The sequence below is a fragment of the Triturus cristatus genome, chromosome 5_2 (assembly GCF_964204655.1).
Source record: "Triturus cristatus chromosome 5_2, aTriCri1.1, whole genome shotgun sequence".
NCBI lineage: Eukaryota > Metazoa > Chordata > Amphibia > Caudata > Salamandridae > Triturus > Triturus cristatus.
In genome coordinates, this window is record NC_140588.1 from 515617912 (window position 1) to 515640290 (window position 22379).

At 49.5% G+C, this 22379-nt stretch overlaps 1 protein-coding gene across 3 annotated transcripts in view; it reads left to right on the forward strand.

Moving 5' to 3' along the window:
* The window catches only part of TRANK1 (tetratricopeptide repeat and ankyrin repeat containing 1), a 1100402-nt gene that overhangs the window by 675331 nt on the left and 402692 nt on the right, over nt 1–22379 (forward strand). For all 3 annotated transcript variants that reach the window (XM_085607558.1, XM_085607559.1, XM_085607557.1), the window contains one exon: nt 31–2874. In XM_085607558.1, coding sequence (XP_085463684.1) covers nt 31–2874 — 2844 coding nt within the window. The remainder of the gene's footprint in view (nt 1–30; nt 2875–22379) is intronic.

Consider the following 22379-nt stretch of genomic DNA (forward strand, 5'->3'; position numbering starts at 1 on the left):
TGAAATTGTTTTTTCTTTTGTTAATTTTAGGTGACATTGGAGTTAACTTCCTGAATCATCTTCTGGACTTGTACAGTTCAACGCCTTCCGAGTTTCCATATCTTGACCCCAATTCCCAAGATAAACAAGGAAACACTATAATGCACATTTTGTTCCAGAATGGAAGTGCCAAGAATTTTAAGAGGGCTATAGATTTGTTATCCAGGTTTGAAATCAATTTAAATCTAACCAACCAGCTGGGCAAAGATGTAAGGCACAGGATAAAAAAGAATGATCAGCGTCTCATTACATGGGAGAAGGCGGTCCGTGAAGCCAGAAAGAAATACCCAGTAATTCAGTCTGTGAAGTCTGCAAAGTCAGTTCCCGCTGTTAATATTCCATCCTCAAAATCACACCAAGCCTCCTTGCTGGCAGCACACAGTTTGAAATTGGAGACAAAAGCGCATCATGATCAATCACATATTGCTAGGGCTGTTGATGGCCTGGTGAACGCACAAAAGTGTCCCACTAAAAATCCTCAGTTTATAGAAGAAATCAAACCATTGACAATACGAGAAAACCTGGCACAAAAAATCACTGTCTTGATCAAGCAGCTTGATTTTTGTAAACCAGAGATGGAGACATTGCAGGTAGCAAAGCTTTCTCCGGTCATAGCTGGGACTTCAGGTATGTTAAATATACCATCAAAAGCTATTGAAACTGAAACTTCAGGCGCTAAATATAAATGTCCTGATGCTCCTTTTCTGGCTGCTGAGAGTGTACAATGTGAACCTGGAATATCCGCTTCCGATGAAAGAGAAGATGAGGATGCGAGTGAATTAGCCAACTTGCAGGATTTTGATAACATGACATGGGAGATAGAGTGTACATCAGAAGCACTGAAGAAGTTGGGCAGCAAATCGATACCACACTACATGAAAAAGAAAATCATCTTCGCAGTACAGCAACTTGGAAATGGAGATTGGGTACAAAGCCTTCAGAAACGCTTGAAATATTTAAACAGCGACATACAGTTATATGAAGCCAAATTGGACAAAGGCGGCAGGATGTTATGGGAGCTTGCCATTGATTTCTCACCACGTTGTAGTGAGGACCCAGAAAAGATTATAGAAACTGAACAATCCCTGTATTCTGTGGAAAAATCTGGCAGGGTGTACACAGAAATCATAAGAATATGGGACATTGTTCTTGACCATAACAAACTCAACCATGCCATAGACAATATATGTAGTGCATACAACCGTGGCTTGTCCTGCATCCTGCGGAAGAAGCTCAAGGGCATAAGTAAATCTCAGAAGTCCTCTAGCACGCACGTACAAAAACGCATTCCTCAATGTTATGTTGAAGATGTTGAGGTGGAAAAATCCAAAGACTTGTTCATACCAGATTATTTCCCACCGGCTAGTGCAGTGGAAACAGAATATAACATAATGAAATTCCATAGCTTCAGTACCAACATGGCACTTAATATAATAAGTGAGATGAATTCTAGTGTTGAATATCCCTTCAGAGTTGGTGAGTTGGAGTATGCAGTGATTGACCTCAATCCTAAACCAATGGAAGCAATCATTTTAATTGGCCGTAGTGGAACAGGGAAGACTACTTGTTGTCTGTATAGACTATGGAAGAAGTTTTATTCATACTGGGAGAAAGCAGAATCAGTAGGTGGCCCTTGGTTGGTAAAGAACACTTGGCATAGGCGGAAACAAAGCATTTGTGAAGGTGAGGGCACAGAAGAGGAAGATACCATTGATGTTTCAGACTCTAGTGATGAATCTGAGACAAGTGATTGCTCAGATGATGAAGCTAACCAAGAAATTAAAGGTGAAAGACATTGTCCTGATGCAGATGAAGATGAAAACAGTAACATGGAAGAGAAATTGGAACATTTTCATCAGATTTTTATAACTAAAAACCATGTTTTGTGTCAAGAAGTTCAAAGGAATTTTACTGAGCTTAGCAGGTCTGCTAAAGCCACCAGTCATTTCAAGCCAGTTGAACCTACAGTGTACAGGCTGCAGGACCTCAACGATGAGAACTTTCCTCTGTTTGCCACCTCAAAGCAGTTGTTGCTTTTACTTGATGCATCAATGCCAGATCCATTTTTTCTCAGGAATGAGGATGGTAGTCTTAAAAGGAACATCACTGGCTGGTCCTCACATGATGAATTACTGCTACCTGATTTGTTAGATGATGATGATGAAGGTGAAAACGAAGGCGATTATGAGGAAGAGGATAAGACCTCGGAAACCCTATCAAAAGAAACTGACCCTCGTGTTTTTGTGACGTTTGATGTTTTTGCAAATGAACTATGGCCAAAGATGGTGAAGGGCAAACCTCTCTATAACGCTGCATTGGTTTGGAAAGAGATCAAGTCGTTCCTCAAAGGGTCTTTTGAAGCTCTCAGCTGCCCCCATGGAAGGCTTTCAGAAGAACAGTACAATAAGTTGGGACGGAAGAGAGCACCAAACTTTCAAGAAGATAGAAAGGAAATCTATCGCCTGTTTTGTCTGTATCAGCAAGTTAAATCTCAGAGAGGTTACTTTGATGAAGAAGATTTTCTGTTTAATTTGTCTCAAAGGCTGCAGAAGCTTGAGGAGCTTCCTTGGTCCATCCATGAACTTTATGGTGATGAGATTCAGGACTTCACACAGGCTGAGCTAGCTCTTCTAATGAGATGCATCAATGATCCTAATTCAATGTTCCTTACTGGTGACACAGCACAGAGCATAATGAAAGGTGTTTCCTTTAGATTTAGTGACCTCCGCTCTTTATTTCACTATGCCAGCATTCTTTGCACCAAAGACAAGCACTCCTCTGTTCGGAAGCCAAAACGGATTTATCAGCTATATCAAAACTACAGATCTCACTCAGGTATGGCAATATACATGTAATACTTTCATGGTACTCTTATCATACTTATGAGGTGTTTCTACACATGCATTGTTTTATTTAAATGTTTTCTTTCACTTCTCGCCAATACTTTGAAATTACTTTAAGCAGCACAAGCCTCTTGCTACTGTACCCTTTACATTGTTAACCACTTGAAGTATTAAACAACCCTTAGATGTGGTGAAGAGTGTTTTGGGAGATTGTTATGCAGGTATTTACACACTTCCCCTGCAAACGATATTAGGACCGCTAGTTCACATTATAGGCTCTAAATGGGATTTAAGCCCGATTCCGGCATTGCACCCAGAGTAGTAAAACTGAGTGGCACTCACCACTTGTCTTTATGAGTGGCTCCGGGTCTGAAATTACTGGGTCTGTAAACTCTAGACCTGATAATTCTGGGCACAGGGACACCGGGCCTGGTCCACTGTGTGTGGATACACATTGTAAGATACCTCTGCAGGGGCTGAGCGCAGGAGCACAGTGCTGCTCCCTCATCGCCCTGCCACCCCTGCAGCACCACAGGGGAACATACAAAGCTTAGAGATACCCTGGATCTCCCACCCAGGGGCTAGAGATACCCTGGATCTCCCACCCACTCACTTTTCCCTTAGCACCCTCCCCCAGACACATCCCCTGGCCCAACCCCTGCCCTAAACCTTCAAATCTACCCCCCCCCCATCCCACTCCCCAGACTCCTGCCTACATTTTCCACGTGTGCTGGCGTTTGTCTGGTCTGAAAATGTAGAAAATATCAGCAAGATATCCCAAGGAATAGGGGCAAAATACATATAAATTGTTGGCTGAGATCCTATGTGCTCTAGATCCGGGAGACTGATTGGTGTCCTTGGACTTGCGGGATGCATATTTTCATACACACGGCCTGCAGTCCCAAAGGCATTACCTGCAGTTCATTGTGGTGGTTGCTACACATGTAAATAGTTACAGTGCTGCCGTCTTCCTGAAACCACCACCACCTTTGAATACCTCCAAAAAGCAAAATATTGGCGATAGATGGCTTGTTTGGATAGAGACATTTAAAGATTTAATTGATGCACTTGAAGAGACTGATAACAAAAAGATGATCAAATACCTTACAAAATCTTGCTGGTGATGGTGTAGAAGTCATAAGGAAGATTCAGTGAATTATGAGGAAATCACATACCATCAGATTAAAGAAACTTTAAATCTCAAATTCAATCCAATGCCCAATGTAGATTACGAAAGATACATTTTCAGTCTAGAACGACAAAGTTGGTGAAACCATCAATGAATTTGTGGAAAGACTTGACTCATTCATCAAATTCTGTAAGTTTAATTAATGTTATGACAAAGAAGCTATACAACTTAGAGTTATTGATGGATGCTCGTCAGATTCATTGACGATGAATGCTAAGAGAAACTCTTCGTTTGGAGTGAGTGTTAGTGGCTGCCAGAGTTGAAGAGCATGCCGATAAACAACCTGCTGACATGGAGGTCAGAGGTGCCCAGAATAAATCAGTCCTGAGTATGAAAAATAACCCAAAGCAAAAGACTGAAGGACACAAGGTGATGTCTACACATAAAATAAGTTGTGTTTTAGATGTGGATTTTGGTTTCCACACAAAGGTAAATGTCCATTCCATTGGACAGATATGCAAAGGCTGTGGGAAGGAGAACAATTTTGTGACTATTTGCAAAGGAAAAAACAAGTGCATCACAGGGCAAATACAAAATTGTCTTGGGAACGTGTCAGATGCAACTTTCAATTTTCACCCACAAGGCCAAGCGCCCACATCAATAAAGACAAATTGACACTAAACGAAGTCGATTGTCATCTAAATCTTCATCATACGGGTTCTTCTACATCAGTGTCCAGTGAAAGTGAAGAAGATGATTGTGCAATGTTGATGTTTACCTCAGAAGAGCATGCACGTGTTGGACTGGCCGCATGTGAAGAAAAATGTCAGTCAAAGAAAAGTTGACATTCCAAAGCACCAGTCATTCAAACGTTGTCCGAAGATTGCACTGAAAGTAAATGGTTGTTCGCTACCTTTTATCGACAGTGGTGCATCAATAAATATTATGCCAGAGGAGAACTATGATGAATTGTCTCAATTACCGCAACTTACACCACGAAAACCAAAGTGTATACCTGGACTGCATCATCGCCTTTTAAAAGTCAAGGTTCATTTGTAGCAGCGATGAGACACAAGAAAACGAAGGTCAAGCAACCATCCATGTGCTTCAAGGTACAGCGTCAAGTGCCTATTGTGAGAAAGTGGCTCTGTATATACTGGTTCGAGGCATGTGGGCTGCTGAATTCATATCTGTGCATAGATCGCCGCCTAGTGTTGGATCCGGATGATTGCACATTGTTGTCCTGGAAGAGTCTTTGAAGTATCACGAGATAGGTGGCTCCTCCCCTGGACTACAGTGCGCATGGGCATCCTCTCCATCCTCTGATTGTTTTTTTCCGCCATTGGGTTCGGATGTGCTTATCTTAGCTCAAGTTAGGAAAACTTTATTTAAGGCCAAAAGCCTTTAGATATCGTCGGTATCGTTTGCGTTCGTGCCGATAGATTATTATACTTGTTTTCGAACTTATTCACCTTTATCGGATCGAGTTTCGGTCCGAACATCGATCGACGTTCGAAGATTGAATCGAGGACTCCCTTCAAAAGATGCCCTCTATGTCACACAAAATATCCACACGTCGATGTCCATCCGGTGTGTAACAAATGTTTATCACCGGATCATGATGAGACCAAATGTATGGCCTGCGCCCGGTTCCGGTCGAAGAAGACCCTTCGGAAACGACGAGCGGCTCGATTGGAGGCCAAGAAATCGGCGCCTAACCCGGTTAACATATTCAGTACCGAGGACGAAGAAGCCGAGAGCGTCGAAGAGGTAGAAGAGCAGGATGTTCAAGACCAATCGGACCCTGCTTCAGAGCATGACTCCCAATATGACGACGACGAAGATGAGGAGGTCTTCCGGGAAGAAGACGTCGTGGACGAGGTAGGAGACGACGAGGAGGCCCTTGGCGGAGGCCGAGGGAGATAGTCTTGATAAGGCTCAGGTCGAGGGATCGCCTGCGGGCCTTACCCAAGATCGGTTGGATCATTCTACAGCCCCGCATAAAGGCCCGGCTTCGAACATTTCAAAAGAGCCAGAAATATCAAACAAGACTGGAGTCGATTCCGTGAAATCGAAACCAAAACCTGCACCGGTCAAATCGAAACCGAAAGTGCAACTGGTTCAGATCGGCTCGAAGGCATCGAAACCTTCCAATCCGTCGACACTAAAGAAGGACATCGGAGCCGACAAACCAAGGAAGGACTTCGGTACCGAGAAACCAAAAAAGGACTTCGGCACCGAGAAACAAAAGACGGCCCTCGGTCCCGAGAAGCCGCAGAGGCCTATGGCACCGAAGGTTGGGGCACCAAAGACCAAGGTCAAGGTGGTCGATTCGACTACATCAACACCGAGGAGTGCTGAGCAGATCGAAGCCCCGAAGACAGGAAAGAAACCGGAGACCGCGTCGAGGCCTGTCTCCAAAGAGCCTGTCGGATCGAAAGCACCGTCAACATTCACGTTGCAACTGGTATCTGAGTCCCTAAAGCGCATCAGGGAACGGGACACTCTCGAACCGAAAACGGGTCCCGAACCGAAGAAGGTCGCCAAGGCTCACTCGGCGCCCGCACCGATCAAGTTTGGATTGCCACCACCGGGGACACCTAAGATGTTCGAACTTAGGAAGAGTATCGAACAACCACAAACAGTGTCGACAGGAAGGACAGATGTCGAAGACTCACAGGACCAGTTTATCGACGTATACACTGGTAGACTGTTGTTCCGCAAGCGGAAAATTGTCCCAGAAAAGACTTTGGAATCATACAAAATTCCACTGAAAAATAAAATAGCGTCCGGTTCGACACCAGTGCTTGTGGAACCTTACCAAACATATCATCAGGAACCACAATCCTTTTCTCCCGCACACTCGGAGGCGGATGCAGGAGAGGGCTATCATGAGGATACCAATTATCCTGGGGATATTGACCCTGATGAACAACAGCAAGACCAGGATCAAGCATGGGAAGACCCTAATGACCCAGGAGACCCACAAAATGCTCCTGACACTCATATTTATAATATAAAAACATCTCCCACTGAAGATACTTCTGCTTTTAACGCCCTCATTGAAAGAGCGGCGGCCAATCACGGAGTGGAACTTCATTCTGACTCGGTGGAAGAGGATTTCTTGGTGGACACGTTCTCAACATCAGAAAGAACAGTCAAGACTCTACCAATGCTAAAAGGGGTTATTAAACATGCTAAGGACATCTTTAAGGAGACAACCAGAGCACGGGTATTGAACCCAAGAATAGAAAAAAAATACAAACCAGCCCCAGGAGACCCAATGTACATTAAGGGTCAATTGCCGTTGGACTCAATGGTAGTTTCTAATGCTTTCAAAAGAGCTAACTCGCAAACTACCGGTGATGCTCCTCCTCCGGACAAGGAGTCCAAAGTGCTAGAAACATCGGGAAAAAGGATAGCAGCACAAGCAGCAAACATCTGGCGCATTGCCAACACTCAGGCACTCCTGGCCAGATACGACAGGTCACACTATGATACCCTAGAAACACTAATAGAACACCTACCAGATGACTACAAAGATGGAGCGGAGCTCCTCATCAGAGAGGGAAAACTCATTACAAATGCGTCCATCAAATGCGCACTAGATGCAGCTGACACTGCAGCTAGGGCAATCAACACTAGTGTGATGTTAAGGAGGCACGCATGGTTGAGAATATCAGGTTTCAAACCTGAAATTCAAACTAATATCTTGAATCAACCAGTCAACCCAGACTTTTTATTTGGCCCCGAGATTGATACTACACTAGAAAAGATTAAAAAGGACGCTGAAACTGCAAAATCTATGGGGGCTCTACAGTCGCAGCAGTTTCGGAGTGGCTCCTTTCGTCGCCCCGGGAATAGAGGAGCAGCTAGAGGTCAGGGGTCCCAGCAGCAGTACAATAAAGGAGGTACCCAGAGTACCTATAATAAGATCAATAGGGGTGGACATCGTGGATCCAGCACCAAAGGCAGAGGACGAGGAAACAACAACACCAGGTCCTCCGCCAATAACAAACAGTGACGTCTTGTCACTGCCCCCTGACCACACAACACCAGTCGGGGGGAGACTCCAACAGTTCCTGCCAGTCTGGAGATCCATCACCACAGACAGGTGGGTCAGAAAAATTGTCCAGTACGGTTATTGTCTGGAATTAACATCCAATCCACCCAACATACCACCAAGACACCGTCCTATGTCCGCAGAGCACTTAACATTATTGCAGCAGGCAGTACTAAGTATGCTGCAGAAAGGAGCCATAGAGCTCGTGCCTGTAGAACAACGTGGGTCAGGGGTGTACTCTCTGTACTTCTTAATCCCAAAAAAGGACGGGTCTTTGAGACCTATACTGGACCTAAAACCTCTCAACCAATACATTATGTCAGAGCATTTTCATATGCTCACCCTCCAGCAGGTTCTGCCGTTACTCAGTCAGGGAGACTTCCTAGCAACACTAGATTTGAAAGATGCGTATTTCCACATACCCATGCACCCATCACACAGAAAATATCTCCGGTTCACTATTCAGGATCAACATTATCAGTTCAAAGTCCTCCCTTTCGGAGTAAAAACAGCGCCCAGGGTCTTTACCAAGTGCCTAGCGACAGTGGCTGCACACTTCCGGAGACAGCACATTCACGTCTTCCCTTACCTGGACGACTGGCTTATTCAGGCAAAGTCAGCCCAGCAGTGTGCCAGCCACATATCCCACACCATTCACCTTCTTCACAGTCTGGGATTCTCAATGAATTATCCAAAATCACATCTTCAACCCGCCCATGTACGGCAGTACCTGGGCGCGACCATAGACACTCTGGCAGCCACTGCTCAGCCAAATTTAGTGAGGATCAACAGCATGCAACTGCTGATAACAAAGTTCAGACCTCAACACTCCCTTCCAGCGCGAGTGTTCATGCAGTTGATAGGCATGATGGCCTCCTGCATCTTCATAGTCCCGCACGCGAGACTACATATGCGCCCGCTTCAGGAGTGCTTGGCACGTCAATGGAATCAGACTCAAGGACAGTTGAAAGACTTAGTGTTGGTGAGCGGTCGGGCACAGACCTCAACACTCCCTTCCAGCGCGAGTGTTCATGCAGTTGATAGGCATTTTGGCCTCCTGCATCTTCATAGTCCTGCACGCGAGACTACATATGCGCCCACTTCAGGAGTGCTTGGCACGTCAATGGAATCAGGCTCACGGGCAACTAAAAGACCTAGTGTTGGTGAGCGGTCAGGCATACAACTCTCTGCATTGGTGGAATCCACAAAACCTTTGCAAGGGCCGACCGTTCCAAGAGCCTGTTCCTCAAATAATACTGACAGCGGACGCGTCTCTCCAGGGATGGGGAGCTCATGTACTCAATTACACAGTGCAGGGACTATGGACAACACAGCAAAAGAAGATGCACATCAACCTTCTGGAACTGATGGCAATCTTCCTGGCAATGAAGGCATTCAAAGTACACTTGTGCAACAAAGTCGTGTTGATCCGGACGGACAACATGACTGCCATCATACAGAAGCAGGGAGGAACACACTCTCCACAGTTGTCTCATCTGGCTCAGAGCATGTGGAAGTGGGCCATTCAGAGGAATATGTTCCTCATGGCGGAACACCTCCCGGGCAAGGACAACCAGATGGCGGATCTGCTCAGCAGACACAGCCACCAAATGCACGAGTGGGAGCTACATCCGTCAGTACTCCAACCGTACTTCCAGCAGTGGGGTCATCCAGAGATAGACCTATTCGCCACAAGGGAGAACGCAAAATGCCAAAGCTTTGCCGCCAGGTTCCCCCATCCACAGTCGCAGGGCAATGCGATATGGATGAACTGGTCAGGCAGATTTGCGTACGCTTTTCCCCCAGCGCCATTAATACCGCTAGTGGCACGCAAACAAAGGCAACACTCAATAACACTCATCCTGGTTGCTCCAACGTGGGCACGCCAGCCATGGTACACCACGTTTCTAGAACTTTCCGTGTTACCGCATCAAAGACTGCGGCTAACACCCAAACTTTTAACGCGGAACAATGGCGAAATTCAGCACCCAGATCCGCAACAGCGAAACCTGGCGATCTGGCTCCTGAAGTCTTAGAGTTTGGCTACCTAAACCTGCCTCCAGAATGTATGAATATCATCAAGGAGGCCAGGAAACCCACGACCAGAGCTTGCTATGCGGCTAAATGGAAAATATTTGTCATTTACTGTAAAAACAATGACATTAATCCGCTGGATGCATCCATTCAGAACATCATCTGTTACCTGTTACACTTATACCGATGCAATCTGGCATACAGCTCCATACGTATACATCTAACCGCAATAGCAGCCTATCTTCAGAACAGGCAGCACCTCTCTTTATTCATAGTGCCTGCCATCAAAGCCTTCTTAGAGGGACTCAAAAGAGTGATTCCTCCAAGACACCCACCGGCACCAGTGTGGAACCTAAATATGGTCCTCACCAGATTGATGGGTCCACCTTTTGAACCTCTACATTCATGTGAGATTCAATTCCTCACCTGGAAAGTAGCTTTCTTAGTGGCAATCACTTCGTTGAGAAGAGTTAGTGAACTCCAGGCACTAACCATTCAAGAGCCATTCATACAGGTTCACGCAAACAGGGTCGTACTACGTACCAACCCCACATTCATGCCTAAAGTGATATCGCAGTTCCACATGAATCAGAGTATTGAACTGCCTGTTTTCTTTCCAAATCCAGAAAATGTCAGAGAGAATGCTCCATACATTAGATGTAAAGAGGGCCCTCATGTACTATATAGACAGAACAAAGGATTTTAGGAAAACAAAACAATTGTTGGTTGCCTTTTCTCCACAACACAAGGGCAACGCCATTTCCAAAGCAGGGATAGCCAGATGGATCGTTACATGTATTCAAATTTGCTATAAAAAAGCTAAACGCACATTAACGATTCCTCCAAGAGCCCACTCAACACGAAAGTTAGGGCGTCCATGGCTTTCCTAGGGAACATTCCTTTAGAGGACATATGTAGAGCAGTACATACATTTACCAAACACTACTGTGTAGATGTACATTCAAAACAGCAGGCAGCTGTAGGACAGGCTGTTCTCAAGACCCTTTTTCAGACTGCTGCAGCTGGCACAGGTAGCCGCCGCTAATGGAGGGACTGCTATGTAATCTATGCACAGATATGAATTCAGCAGCCCACATGCCTCGAACCGAATATGCTACTTACCAGTATGCATCTGTTCTTGGCATGTAGGGCTGCTGACATTCATATCGCCCACCCTCCTCCCCGGCGCCTGTGGCGGCTGCAGCACTCAGAATTACTGTATAGCATGGTCATCACTTACTGTATCTACTCCATCACTGCCACAATGGCGAAAAACAATCTGAGGATGGAGAGGATGCCCATGCGCACTGTAGTCCAGGGGAGGAGCCACCTATCTCGTGATACTTCAAAGACTCTTCCAGGACAACAATGTGCAATCATCCGGACCCAACACTAGGCGGCGATCTATGCACAGATATGAATGTCAGCGGCCCTACATGCCAAGAACAGATGCATACTGGTAAGTAGCATATTCGTTCCTTAATAGGTACAGGGTGTACAGAGTCCACAGTCCCCAAGGGTTTGACAGAGGCTAAAGTTAGATATAACCTTACTCTCTAAAGTGGTAGCTTGGTCGAGCAGTAAGGCAGTATCAGAGGACAGTGTAAAGCATTTGTTGTACACACTCAGTCAGCAAATGGTCTCACACTCTCAATAACTGAACTCTAAGCCAATGGTTTATATATAAAAAAATATATGCTTGTTTTATTTTAGAACCAACACTTGGATCTAAAATATACTTTCTCAGAATGAGATGTTTCATATAAATACTTTTGCAATATGCAATTGACTTTTGTAAACCGTTACAAGTGGTTGTAATAGGCAACTCTATTTTAAACACAACAATGCATTGAGCTCAATGGAAATTTCAAGTTATTTGCAACAGATTACGTTTTGGATTACTTTTGGAATTCCAGGACTGGATCCTAGATTCAGTCCTAGGTCAGTACTCAGAATCAAGTGATGAAAGTCGACTTAATTATTGTAATGATTTTTAAACAATATTTAGGTATTTTAAAAGTTGACACTTACAAAATATTTCAAAGAAAACAGTCAATGATTCCCTATGGAAGAAAATTCAAGTTGCAGGTATAGTATGTTCTTGCTACGTTTGTAATCCAGTACTGGGTACCTAGACTCAGTACTGGGACCTTTATCCAAAACAGGTAAGTAATTGCATTTTCAGAAGTTATACGATTTTTAAAGAATATTTAAAGTTTGCAGAAATTGACACTTAGAAGAAATTTCACAGAAAAACAGTCAATGATTTCCTATTGGAGAAAATTGAGTTACTGGTAAGTACAGTTGTAAGTATTTTTCAGAGTCAGTGCTCGGCACCAAGATCCAGCACTGGGAGCTCACCTAATAGCAGGTGAGTGTTTTTGTTACTCGGCTGATTTTTGGTGAATATTGTAAGTTTTGAAAACTCCACACTTAGAAGAAATTTCAGAAGAAACCAGTCAATGTTACCCTATGGAGAAAATTGAGTTATCGGTTTAAGGGTAAGTACTCGACTGGCAGAGTTGAGGTTCTGGGCATACACTCAGGGGTCCCCCAGGGTCAGGTAGGTAAAGTTGGTTCACCCTCAGCGACTCTAGGGCGGCCGGGTGCAGAGAGAGTTAGGCCCAATGTTATCCTATGAGAGATAGGGGGGCCTTGGTTGGTGGCTGCTGACTGGCAAGCCACACGGCTGTGGGAGCTGGGCTCCTGGTCACTTACTCAGGGCAAGTGGGGAAGTAGGTAGGTGTAGAGGTTTCATTGCCAGGGCCACTCGGGCGGCTGGGTGCAGGGTGCTTTTAAGCCTTCGGGCGCTCAATTGATTTCAATGGGAAATCTCCGGTTTGGAAAAAGACTGCAAGCTCAGGGATGAGGATTCTTCAGGTGCCACCACCACTTCGAGAGGTAAGTCGGGTAGTTGGAGGATAGGTAGGTACTCCGGGATTGGGCACAGGGGGCTGCGGGGCGCCGCGTGCAGGGGTGCCTTTTGGTGTCGGGAAATCTTACCCTCTGTTGATCGTGGTTGGGGGGGCACCTTGTTCTGAAGCTGCAGGCTCCTTCAGAAGTGTCGAGGGAGGTCCTTGGGTGCCGGACTCGGGGTCACAGTCGCCGTGGGGTCGTCCTCGTGGTCTTTGTCCACTCCGGCACTGGCCAGGCTTGGCTGGTGCAGAGTGTGCTGGGTTTGCGGTTCCGCGCTGCTGCCAGGGATTAGAGGTAGGTTTTGAGTAGAGCCTCTACTCATGGGAGTCCTAGGGGCTTAGAGCCAAAAGGTAGCCAGGTCCTCCGGGGTTTGTGAGGTTGCTGGCCACAAAAGATGCCGGGTTGGAGCAGGAGCAGGTTCGAGGGTCGACAGGCCGGTAGGGCTGGGGCCAAAGCAGTTGGTGTCTCCCTCTTTTTAGCAGCTGCAGGGCAGGTCTTCTTTCTTCTTGCTCTTCTTTGTAGTTTTGAATCTGGAATCTGGAGAAGGAAGGTTCAGGGTGCCCCTAAATACTAGATTTAGGGGCGTTACAGGTAGGTGAAGGGCAGGGACCAATGGGTCCCTGTCCTGGGGTGGGTACACCCCCTATCCTGCTTCTCTCCTGTGGGATTGGGGCAGTAGCCTAGTCCTGATAGGGTAGGGCTCCCCATCTTCAAGATGGCGAGACCCGGAGATGTGCTTCACCTCGCCTCCCCCACCTGAGGGGTGGGGTTGGCAGGCTGGCACATCCCCTGTCCTTATTTGGGGTTTCTGGCCAAAGCTTTCCGCCAGACTGGGGGGTTGCAGTGGCCTGGGGAAGCTCACAGAGGCGGCATGACTTTGAAGCTTCCCCTTGCCCATCCTGGGGGAGGATATTTAGCACCTCGCCCAGGATGTGCATTGTTGCAGGCCCAGGAGAGCAGGGGCTCTCCTACCCAGGGGTCCAGCAACATGTCTGCTGTGTGGCAGCCTAGGCAGCCTCAGAGCAGACGTGGATTGTAGGTTAGGTTTAAGGGGGCATCTCTAAGATGCCCTCTGGGGTGCTTGGTACATTAAATCCCACACTGGCATCAGTGTGGGTTTAATGTGCTGTGAAGATCTGAAAGAAACACGTTAGTTAGATTCCTCACTTTAGAATATCCCCAGGCGTCAGACTGGATCCGGAAGATTTTTCGTCAGCAATACCCCTTGCGCGTCGCTAGGCGTCGTCTGCGGCTCCGCGCCGGCGTCGTGCGCCGGAATGACGTCGTCGGAGTACTTAGACGCCGCCCTCGCGCGCTGACGTCAGTTCTTCTTTTTTCCACGCCAGTAAGCGCAGATCTGGGAGAGCTACCCCTTTAGTCAATTTTGGACTACCTTTTTTGATCCTTTTTGATCGTGTCTCGACACCGGTGCCGGTAGGATGCCTGGGTTTAAAGCCTGTACGGAGTGTAACCGATTGATGTCGGTTACGGACCATCACCGCCGGTGCCTTTACTGCTTGGGCCTCGATCACGACGCGGAGTCGTGTTCGGACTGCAAGGCCCTGACCTCGAAGGCTATACGGGAGCAGTCCCGTAAGCTTCTCGAGATTCGCCACTCGGCTCCGCGCGCCTGTCGATCCCGGTCCAGGAGGAGGTCCAAGGATCGGTCGCGGAGCCGCAGCCGACGTCACCATCGGTCGTCGGGATCCAAGTCTTCGGGTAAGTCGAAGCATTCCAAGAAGTCCAAGAGGCGACACCGCTCTTCGGACTCCCCTCGCAGGTCGCGCGACTCGGCCGAGGGTCAGGGTGGTTCCACCCCCGCGGCTCCGGCGGAGCCGCAGGCGCCGCGCACGTCCCCATACCCTCCGGTCCCTGGGACTAACGCGACGCCGGCGGAAGTCAGTGCCTTCCTCTCGGCCATGAGGAACCTGGCTCCGCCGTCGGCGCCCGCTGGTGCGCCTTCGGGCCCCGCGGACCCGACTGGGCTGCCTTGCCTGCCGGTGGCTCCGGCCCCGGCGCCGTTGACGGCTCCGGCCTCGACGCCGCAAGCGCCCGAGGGACCCGTTCTCGAGTCCCCGTCGACGCCGGTCGACCTCGTCACGCCTCCTCCACCGGCGTTGACACCGGTACCACCCCCGACGCCGACGTCGACTCCGCTCGACGTCGGGCCCCAGTTCAGTCCCACTCCGGGCCCGGCGCCGGTCCGGCGTCGATGGACGCCGAGAACGGCGCCGCTAGAGACACATTATGTCTACCACCCGGCTCCGTTACTTTCTCCTCTATACCAGGAGTCGGATGATGGGGACAACTGGGAGGGATCCGAGGATCCTATGGCCGCTCAGGCTCAACTGTTACAGGACTGGGCAGATGAACTGGGGGAGGCCAGTGGCCTGGATACCTCTCCAGACACTGGATTTGTCTCTCCTCCGACTGTGGCTTCGGAGGAGGGCGCTGCTTTCTCTGTGGTGCTGCGCAAGGCGGCCGCAGCCCTTGGGCTCGAGCTGCCTGCTGTGGCTCCGAGGACTAACGTCCTTACTGAGGTGCTTCAGTCTGCAGCAAGCTCCACTGAGCCTCTGCTGCAATTCAATGAGGCCCTCATTGACGTTCTGCAGGGCACCTGGTCCAAGCCCTCCACAGTTCCTCCTGTGGACAGGAACGTCGCCAGGCGCCACCGCCCTGCTCCGGGCGACCCCAGTTTTCTGTCCCAACACCCTACCCCTGAGAGCCTGGTTATCCAGGCCTCCACCTCCCAATCCTCTTTCCCGACCGCCCCGCTGGACCGGGATTCCAAGAGACTAGAACAGTTTGGCAAGAAGCTGTTCTCTTCCCTTAGTTTGGGCCTGCGGTCTTTGAACACCGCTTGTCTCTTGGACCGTTATTCCCACTCCCTGTGGGATGCGGTGGAGGACTCGCTGCCCCTGTGTCCGGAGGAGGTCCGGACTCGACTTACCCAGGCTCTGGCCGATGGGAGGGATGCCGCGCGACATGCTATACGTTGTGGGCTTGACACCACGGACTCGCTGGGTAGGGCCATTTCTACCACAGTGGCGCTTAGACGTCACGCCTGGCTGCGGTCCACGTCATTTTCGGGCGATGTCCAGAGCACTCTCATGGACATGCCGTTTGATGGCACTCGCCTGTTTGGCGAGAAAGCGGACAGTGCGCTGAACCGCTTTAAGGACTCCCGGGCTACGGCCAAGTCCTTGGGCCTCTCGGCCCCGAGGTCGCAATCTTCCGCTTTTCGCCCCTTTCGTGGCCAAGGAAGGGGTGACTTCTCACGTGCGCCTAGCCACCAGCCGCAGAACCAACCTGCGCGCGGTCGCGGACGTGGTTTCCGCCGAGGCGGTTCTGGAGGACGACGAGGTCAGCCCACATCCACCCCGGCAGCATCCGCCTCAAAGCCTTCCTAGTCCGAGCTTTCAGGCCCATTCCACGCCAGTGGGCGGCAGAGTTCGCCATCACCTGCTCCACTGGCGGTCCATCACATCGGACAGGTGGGTGCTGCAAATCGTCCGAAGGGGCTACTCCCTCCCCTTCGAGACGACCCCTCCAGCCATGCCACCGCAGCACCACCGTATCTCGGGGGATCATTTGAATCTTCTCCACGAGGAAGTTTCGGCCCTCTTGGCCAAGGGGGCCGTCGAGCGCGTTCCGAGTCCAGAAGTGGGTCGTGGTTGTTATTCCCACTACTTTCTGGTTCCCAAGAAGGGCAAAGGGGGCCTACGCCCTATCTTGGACCTTCGGAACGTCAATGCCTTCCTCCGGAAGGAAAGGTTCAAGATGTTGACTTTGGCTCAGGTTCTAGCTGCCCTAGACCCCGGAGACTGGATGGTAGCGTTGGACTTGCAGGACGCATATTTCCACATCCCCGTCCTGCCGGCCCACCGGCGTTACCTGCGGTTCACGGTGGGCCAAGAGCACTTTCAGTTTACCGTGCTCCCCTTCGGCCTCACCAGTGCCCCTCGGGTGTTCACGAAAGTGATGGCGGTGGTCGCAGCTCATCTGCGCAGATCAAGGGTTCCCGTCTTCCCCTATCTCGACGACTGGTTGTTGAAGGCGGGCTCGCCCCAGGCAGTCGTCTCCCACCTCCAGACTACGGCGGATCTCCTGCATTTGCTGGGGTTTTCCATCAATGTGCCGAAGTCGCACCTGAGTCCCTTTCAGAAGCTCCTTTTCATCGGAGCGGTTCTCGATTCGGCGCAGTTCCGGGTCTATCCACCGGAACAGCGGGTCCGGGATATACAGGCCCTGATTCCCATCTTTCGGCCTCTATCCTGGGTTTCGGTCAGGCTAGTGTTGCGGCTTCTGGGGCTGATGGCCTCCTGCATCCTACTAGTGCATCACGCCAGGCGGGCTCTGCTGTGCGACCTGAAGTTTCAGTGGGCCCAGCATCACGGCAACCTGTCCGACCATGTCTTGATCTCGGAGGGCACTGCACAGCAGTTGCAGTGGTGGCTCACGGACCGCGATTGGGTCATGGGCAGAAGCCTCTCCCTTCCCCAACCGGAGCATGTCGTAGTGACGGATGCGTCCCTCCTGGGATGGGGTGGCCACATGGGAGAGGCGGAGATCAGAGGCCTCTGGTCTCCGGCGGAGTCTCGTCTCCACATCAACCTGTTGGAGTTGAGAGCGATCCGGCTTGCACTGAAAGCCTTCCTTCCCTCTGTCAGGGGCAGTGTCGTGCAGGTGTTCACGGACAACACCACCGCCATGTGGTATTGCAACAAACAGGGCGGGGTGGGGTCGTGGACCCTTTGTCAGGAGGCTCTGCGCCTCTGGACGTGGCTGGAACACCAGGGCGTCACCCTAGTGGTTCAACATCTGGCGGGCTCTCTGAACGCCAGAGCAGACGAACTCAGCCGCCGGTGCATGATGGATCACGAATGGCGTCTGAACTCCGAAGTGGCGCAAGGTCTCTTTCAGCAGTGGGGAGAGCCTTGGTTAGATCTATTCGCCACCGAAGAGAACGCGCAATGTCAGCAGTTCTGCGCGTTGGAATTTCCAAGGCGGCACTCGCTCGGCGACGCTTTTCGTCACGAGTGGAGTTGCGGTCTGTTGTACGCCTTTCCGCCTATACCACTTCTGCCCAGAGTGCTGAAGAAGATCAGGCACGACCGGGCCCAAGTCATCTTGGTGGCTCCGGATTGGGCACGAAGGTACTGGTATCCCGAGCTACTCAGTATGTTGACCGATCCTCCGATACGTCTGCCCCTTCGGGAGGATCTTCTGTCGCAGCAGCAGGGGACGGTCCTCCACCCGAACCTGTCCAGCCTCCACCTCCATGCGTGGAGATTGAGCGGCGACAGTTGATGCCATTTGACTTGCCTCCTGAAGTCTGTGATATCATTCTGGCAGCCAGGCGTCCCTCCACAAAGTCGGTATACGCCTGCCGGTGGAACAAATTTGTGGCATGGTGCACAGCAAAGGCTGTGGATCCCCTTTCCGCCCCTCTTTCTGAGGTTCTCCTCTTTCTTCTTTCTTTGGCCCGGCAGGGCTCTGCCCTGGGCACCCTGAAAGGTTATCTTGCTGCCATCTCTGCCTTCTTGCGGCTTCCTGATCAGCCCTCTCTTTTCAAGTCCCCTGTGGTTACACGCTTTCTAAAAGGCATTACTCACACGTTCCCTCCTGTCCCTTTTGTAATGCCTCAGTGGGACTTGAATCTTGTTCTCACATTTCTGATGTGCGCTCCCTTTGAGCCTCTTCATAATTGTCCTCTTCGTCTGCTGACGCTTAAGACTGCTTTTCTGGTAGCCATCACCTCGGCTAGACGGGTGAGTGAGCTCCAGGCTTTATCTTCAATGCCTCCTTTTCTCTCTGTTCATCCGGACAAGGTTGTCCTTCGGCCTCGTCCCTCCTTTCTTCCGAAAGTGGTGACTCCATTTCATCTTGGGCAGTCTGTCACCTTGCCCACCTTCTTTCCGCCTCCGCATCCTTCCAAAGAGGAAGAGAGGCTCCACCGTCTGGACCCAAAACGTGCGCTCTCCTTTTATTTGGACCGCACGAAGCAGTTCCGGGTGGACGACCAACTTTTCGTTGGATACGTGGGTGCTAAGAAGGGGAAAGCGGTGCACAAACGGACCATCTCTCGGTGGGTCGTTTTGTGCATCAAAATTTGTTATTCCTTGGCAAAAAAGGACCCTCCTGTTGGGCTGCGCGCCCATTCCACTCGGGCCACTGCGGCTACTACTGCTTTGGGACGGGGTGTCCCTTTGCAGGACATCTGTCAGGCGGCAACGTGGGCTTCGCTACACACGTTTGCCAGGCATTACTGCCTTGACAGCCAAGTCCGGAGGGATGGCTTCTTTGGCCGTTCTGTCCTCCAGGACTTTCTGGTGTGATCTTGGTTCGCAGACCCACCACCGGGGATGGTATTGCTTGGGTATCTATTCTAAGGTGAGGAATCTAACTAACGTGTTTCTTTCAGATGAACAAGTTACTTACCTTCGGTAACGATGTATCTGTAAGAAACATTAGTTAGTTAGATTCCTCACCGACCCACCCATCCTCCCCGTTCTGCGAACTGACATCTAGGGTTAAGGTTATCCTTTTCAGGCCCCTAGATTTTATTTTTGGCACCAGTGTCGGTCTTTGCATGGCTCTGCGTTCCTGGCGCGGAAGGCTATGTACAAGAACTGACGTCAGCGCGCGAGGGCGGCGTCTAAGTACTCAGACGACGTCATTCCGGCGCACGACGGACGCGGATCCGCAGACGACGCCTAGCGACGCGCAAGGGGTATTGCTGACGAAAAATCTTCCGGATCCAGTCTGACGCCTGGGGATATTCTAAGGTGAGGAATCTAACTAACTAATGTTTCTTACAGATACATCGTTACCGAAGGTAAGTAACTTGTTCTTTGATACCAAACTTCTCTGTCTTCAGTGTTGCCATTATGGTGCTGTGGAGCTCGTGTTTGACGAGCTCTCAGCACCATGTACTCTTAAATGGCAGCACTGCACTTACAGTGCTCAGGAATGGACCTGGGTACTGTAGGGGCACAGGGCTCCTGCTCCTGTGCCCACACCATTGTTATAAGGCACCCAGCTAGAGGGGTGGCTGATGTATGCCGTGGCAGTGTAGGTGATGGGCATGGCACACAGGGATGTGTGTCATGGCGACTTTGTTTTTGTCTTGCACCCAAACACACAGCCTGCAAAGGCAGTGTGTGTGTGTAAGGGTACAGGGCCTCTAAGGGTGGCACAATGCGTGCTGCAGCCCTTAGAGGCATTCCCTGGTCACAAGGCCCTGGGTACCTAGGGTACCATTTACCAGGGGCTGACATGTGGCCAGGGTTTGCCAGATTGGGTTTTGTTTGTTTTAGGGAAGGAACATAGGCCCTGGGCACCTGATTGGCAGGAGTCCAGGGCACACTCAGTCAAAGTACATATAGCAATTCAGCAAAATGTGGGGGCATACCATGCAAGAAAGATGGCACTTTCTCACACCTATCTACTGAGTTTCAGCACAGCTGCTTATATGGGACTGATTTCTGTAAACTACAACATGAATTCTCACCACGAAACAGTAAATCAAATCCCTTAATTGTTTCTTGGTTTAGGAAAGCTAAAGACTATGAAAGTAAAGCCGCATATTAATGAGGACAACCGTCCTGTTGCTCAAAGACATAGACAACTTGCTTCTTATTTGTAAGATGCTGTTGAAAAGGAACTTGAATTGTTACCTAAGCATGATATCAATGAGCATTCTACTGGTCCCACACCAGGGGTTTCTCCCATCGTGATATTGCCCAAAAAGGACAGTGAAGGATAACTTTCTTCCCTACTCCCTCACTTCTCCTCTGAGACACCTTCAATTCCTCTCTAAGCCTATAAATTATGTGCTTCTAACCTCCATCCTTCACTCGCTCTAACGTCCCCCATAATTTATTACTCCCAACGCATAACATTCACACCAACCACTTACGTCAGACCAGCTTCATCTTCGTGGGTGTTTTATCTCTATCGCATGATCAACCAAAAAACGTAGACATTGATTTAATGACCACTGTAATCAATGAACATGCTTTGATCAGGGAAAAAAGCATAACATTTAAGATGCCTTCTTCCAGGTGTACTAAAGAACTCAAATAAGAAAAAAAATTACTTGGTAAAGAAGAATTTGCATGGCGCAGAGACCCTTCCAAGTCACATCTGGAACACTTCCACACTGCCGGAAGTCAGAGGAACTTACAAACCCATACTTCTAACCGCAGATTCCTCACAAATCCCTCCAGGTGCCACACTGAATCCAGGGACTTTTCTTAGCATTTCTCCTGCGTGCCAATGTGTGGTATCATGCCACTGCAAGTCTGCTTCGGCAGGCCCTGGAAGTGATGCTGGAGCCACCTATATGCACCATCCTAGAGTGTTTGTCCATTCCTTTCTATCTGTACCTTCAAATGGGGATCCGGAGCTCACTCTCTCAACTTTTTCTGTCATATTGAAGAGTTTTTGTCAAAGAGTTTTTCCACAGTGTGCAAGGAACTTTCTCTCCTCCAAAGACTACAGAGTATAAACTTTGTAAAGACATTCACAAACAGAGAGCTTGTGACTGTCACTAACTGTAACAGACCCTTACCAGGTATGTCTCTGGTGCCTGGAGTCTTTGCATGACTGCAAGGTTTGCAGGCACTGCACCAGGATTAACCTCAAGGCGATCTCGTATCGTGAAGGCAAGCTCTACACTGCTGATCATCAGTCAAGGAAGCAGACTTGTTCCCCTGGCTTTTTCCGCAAAAGATCATCTTCCCATTCCAAGTCGTGTGGTAAGCCCAGATCAAAAAGCAGAAAATAAGAGTTCGAGGCATATGAGCTGCAGATTACACACTTGTGCATAGATCGCCATCTGGTGTTGGGCCCGGATGTTTGCAGTTTGTTTTTCCTCTTGGAAAGTCTTTGGAAGTCACAAGGTCGGTGACTCCTCCTTTGGATCGTATTGCACATGGGCTTGGGCTCCATCCTCAGATTGTTTTTTTCCGCCATCTGGCTCGGATATAATCTTCACGCTCCGGTTCCGAACAGCTTCCAGTTCGACGATCGACGCGCAATCCTCGCCCCAAACCGTGGGATTGTTTCGATTGCGATCTCCCCACTCGACACACCTTCTCATCGGCACAGACCTTCGGTTCCAGTCGTCGACGGCGGCCTTCGGGCCTCTCCAAGCTCCGATCCTGGCTAATGGAAAGGACTCCATTTAAAAAGTGCCCTCGATTTGGGTCCAAATTGCCCCACACCGATCTCCACGAGGTATGCAATCTCTGCCTCTCCCCTGAACACGAGGCTCGAGACTGTCCAGCGTGTAAGTCCTTCCGGTCCAAAAAGACTATTCGGGACCGAAGAGCCAGAAGAACTATGGCGC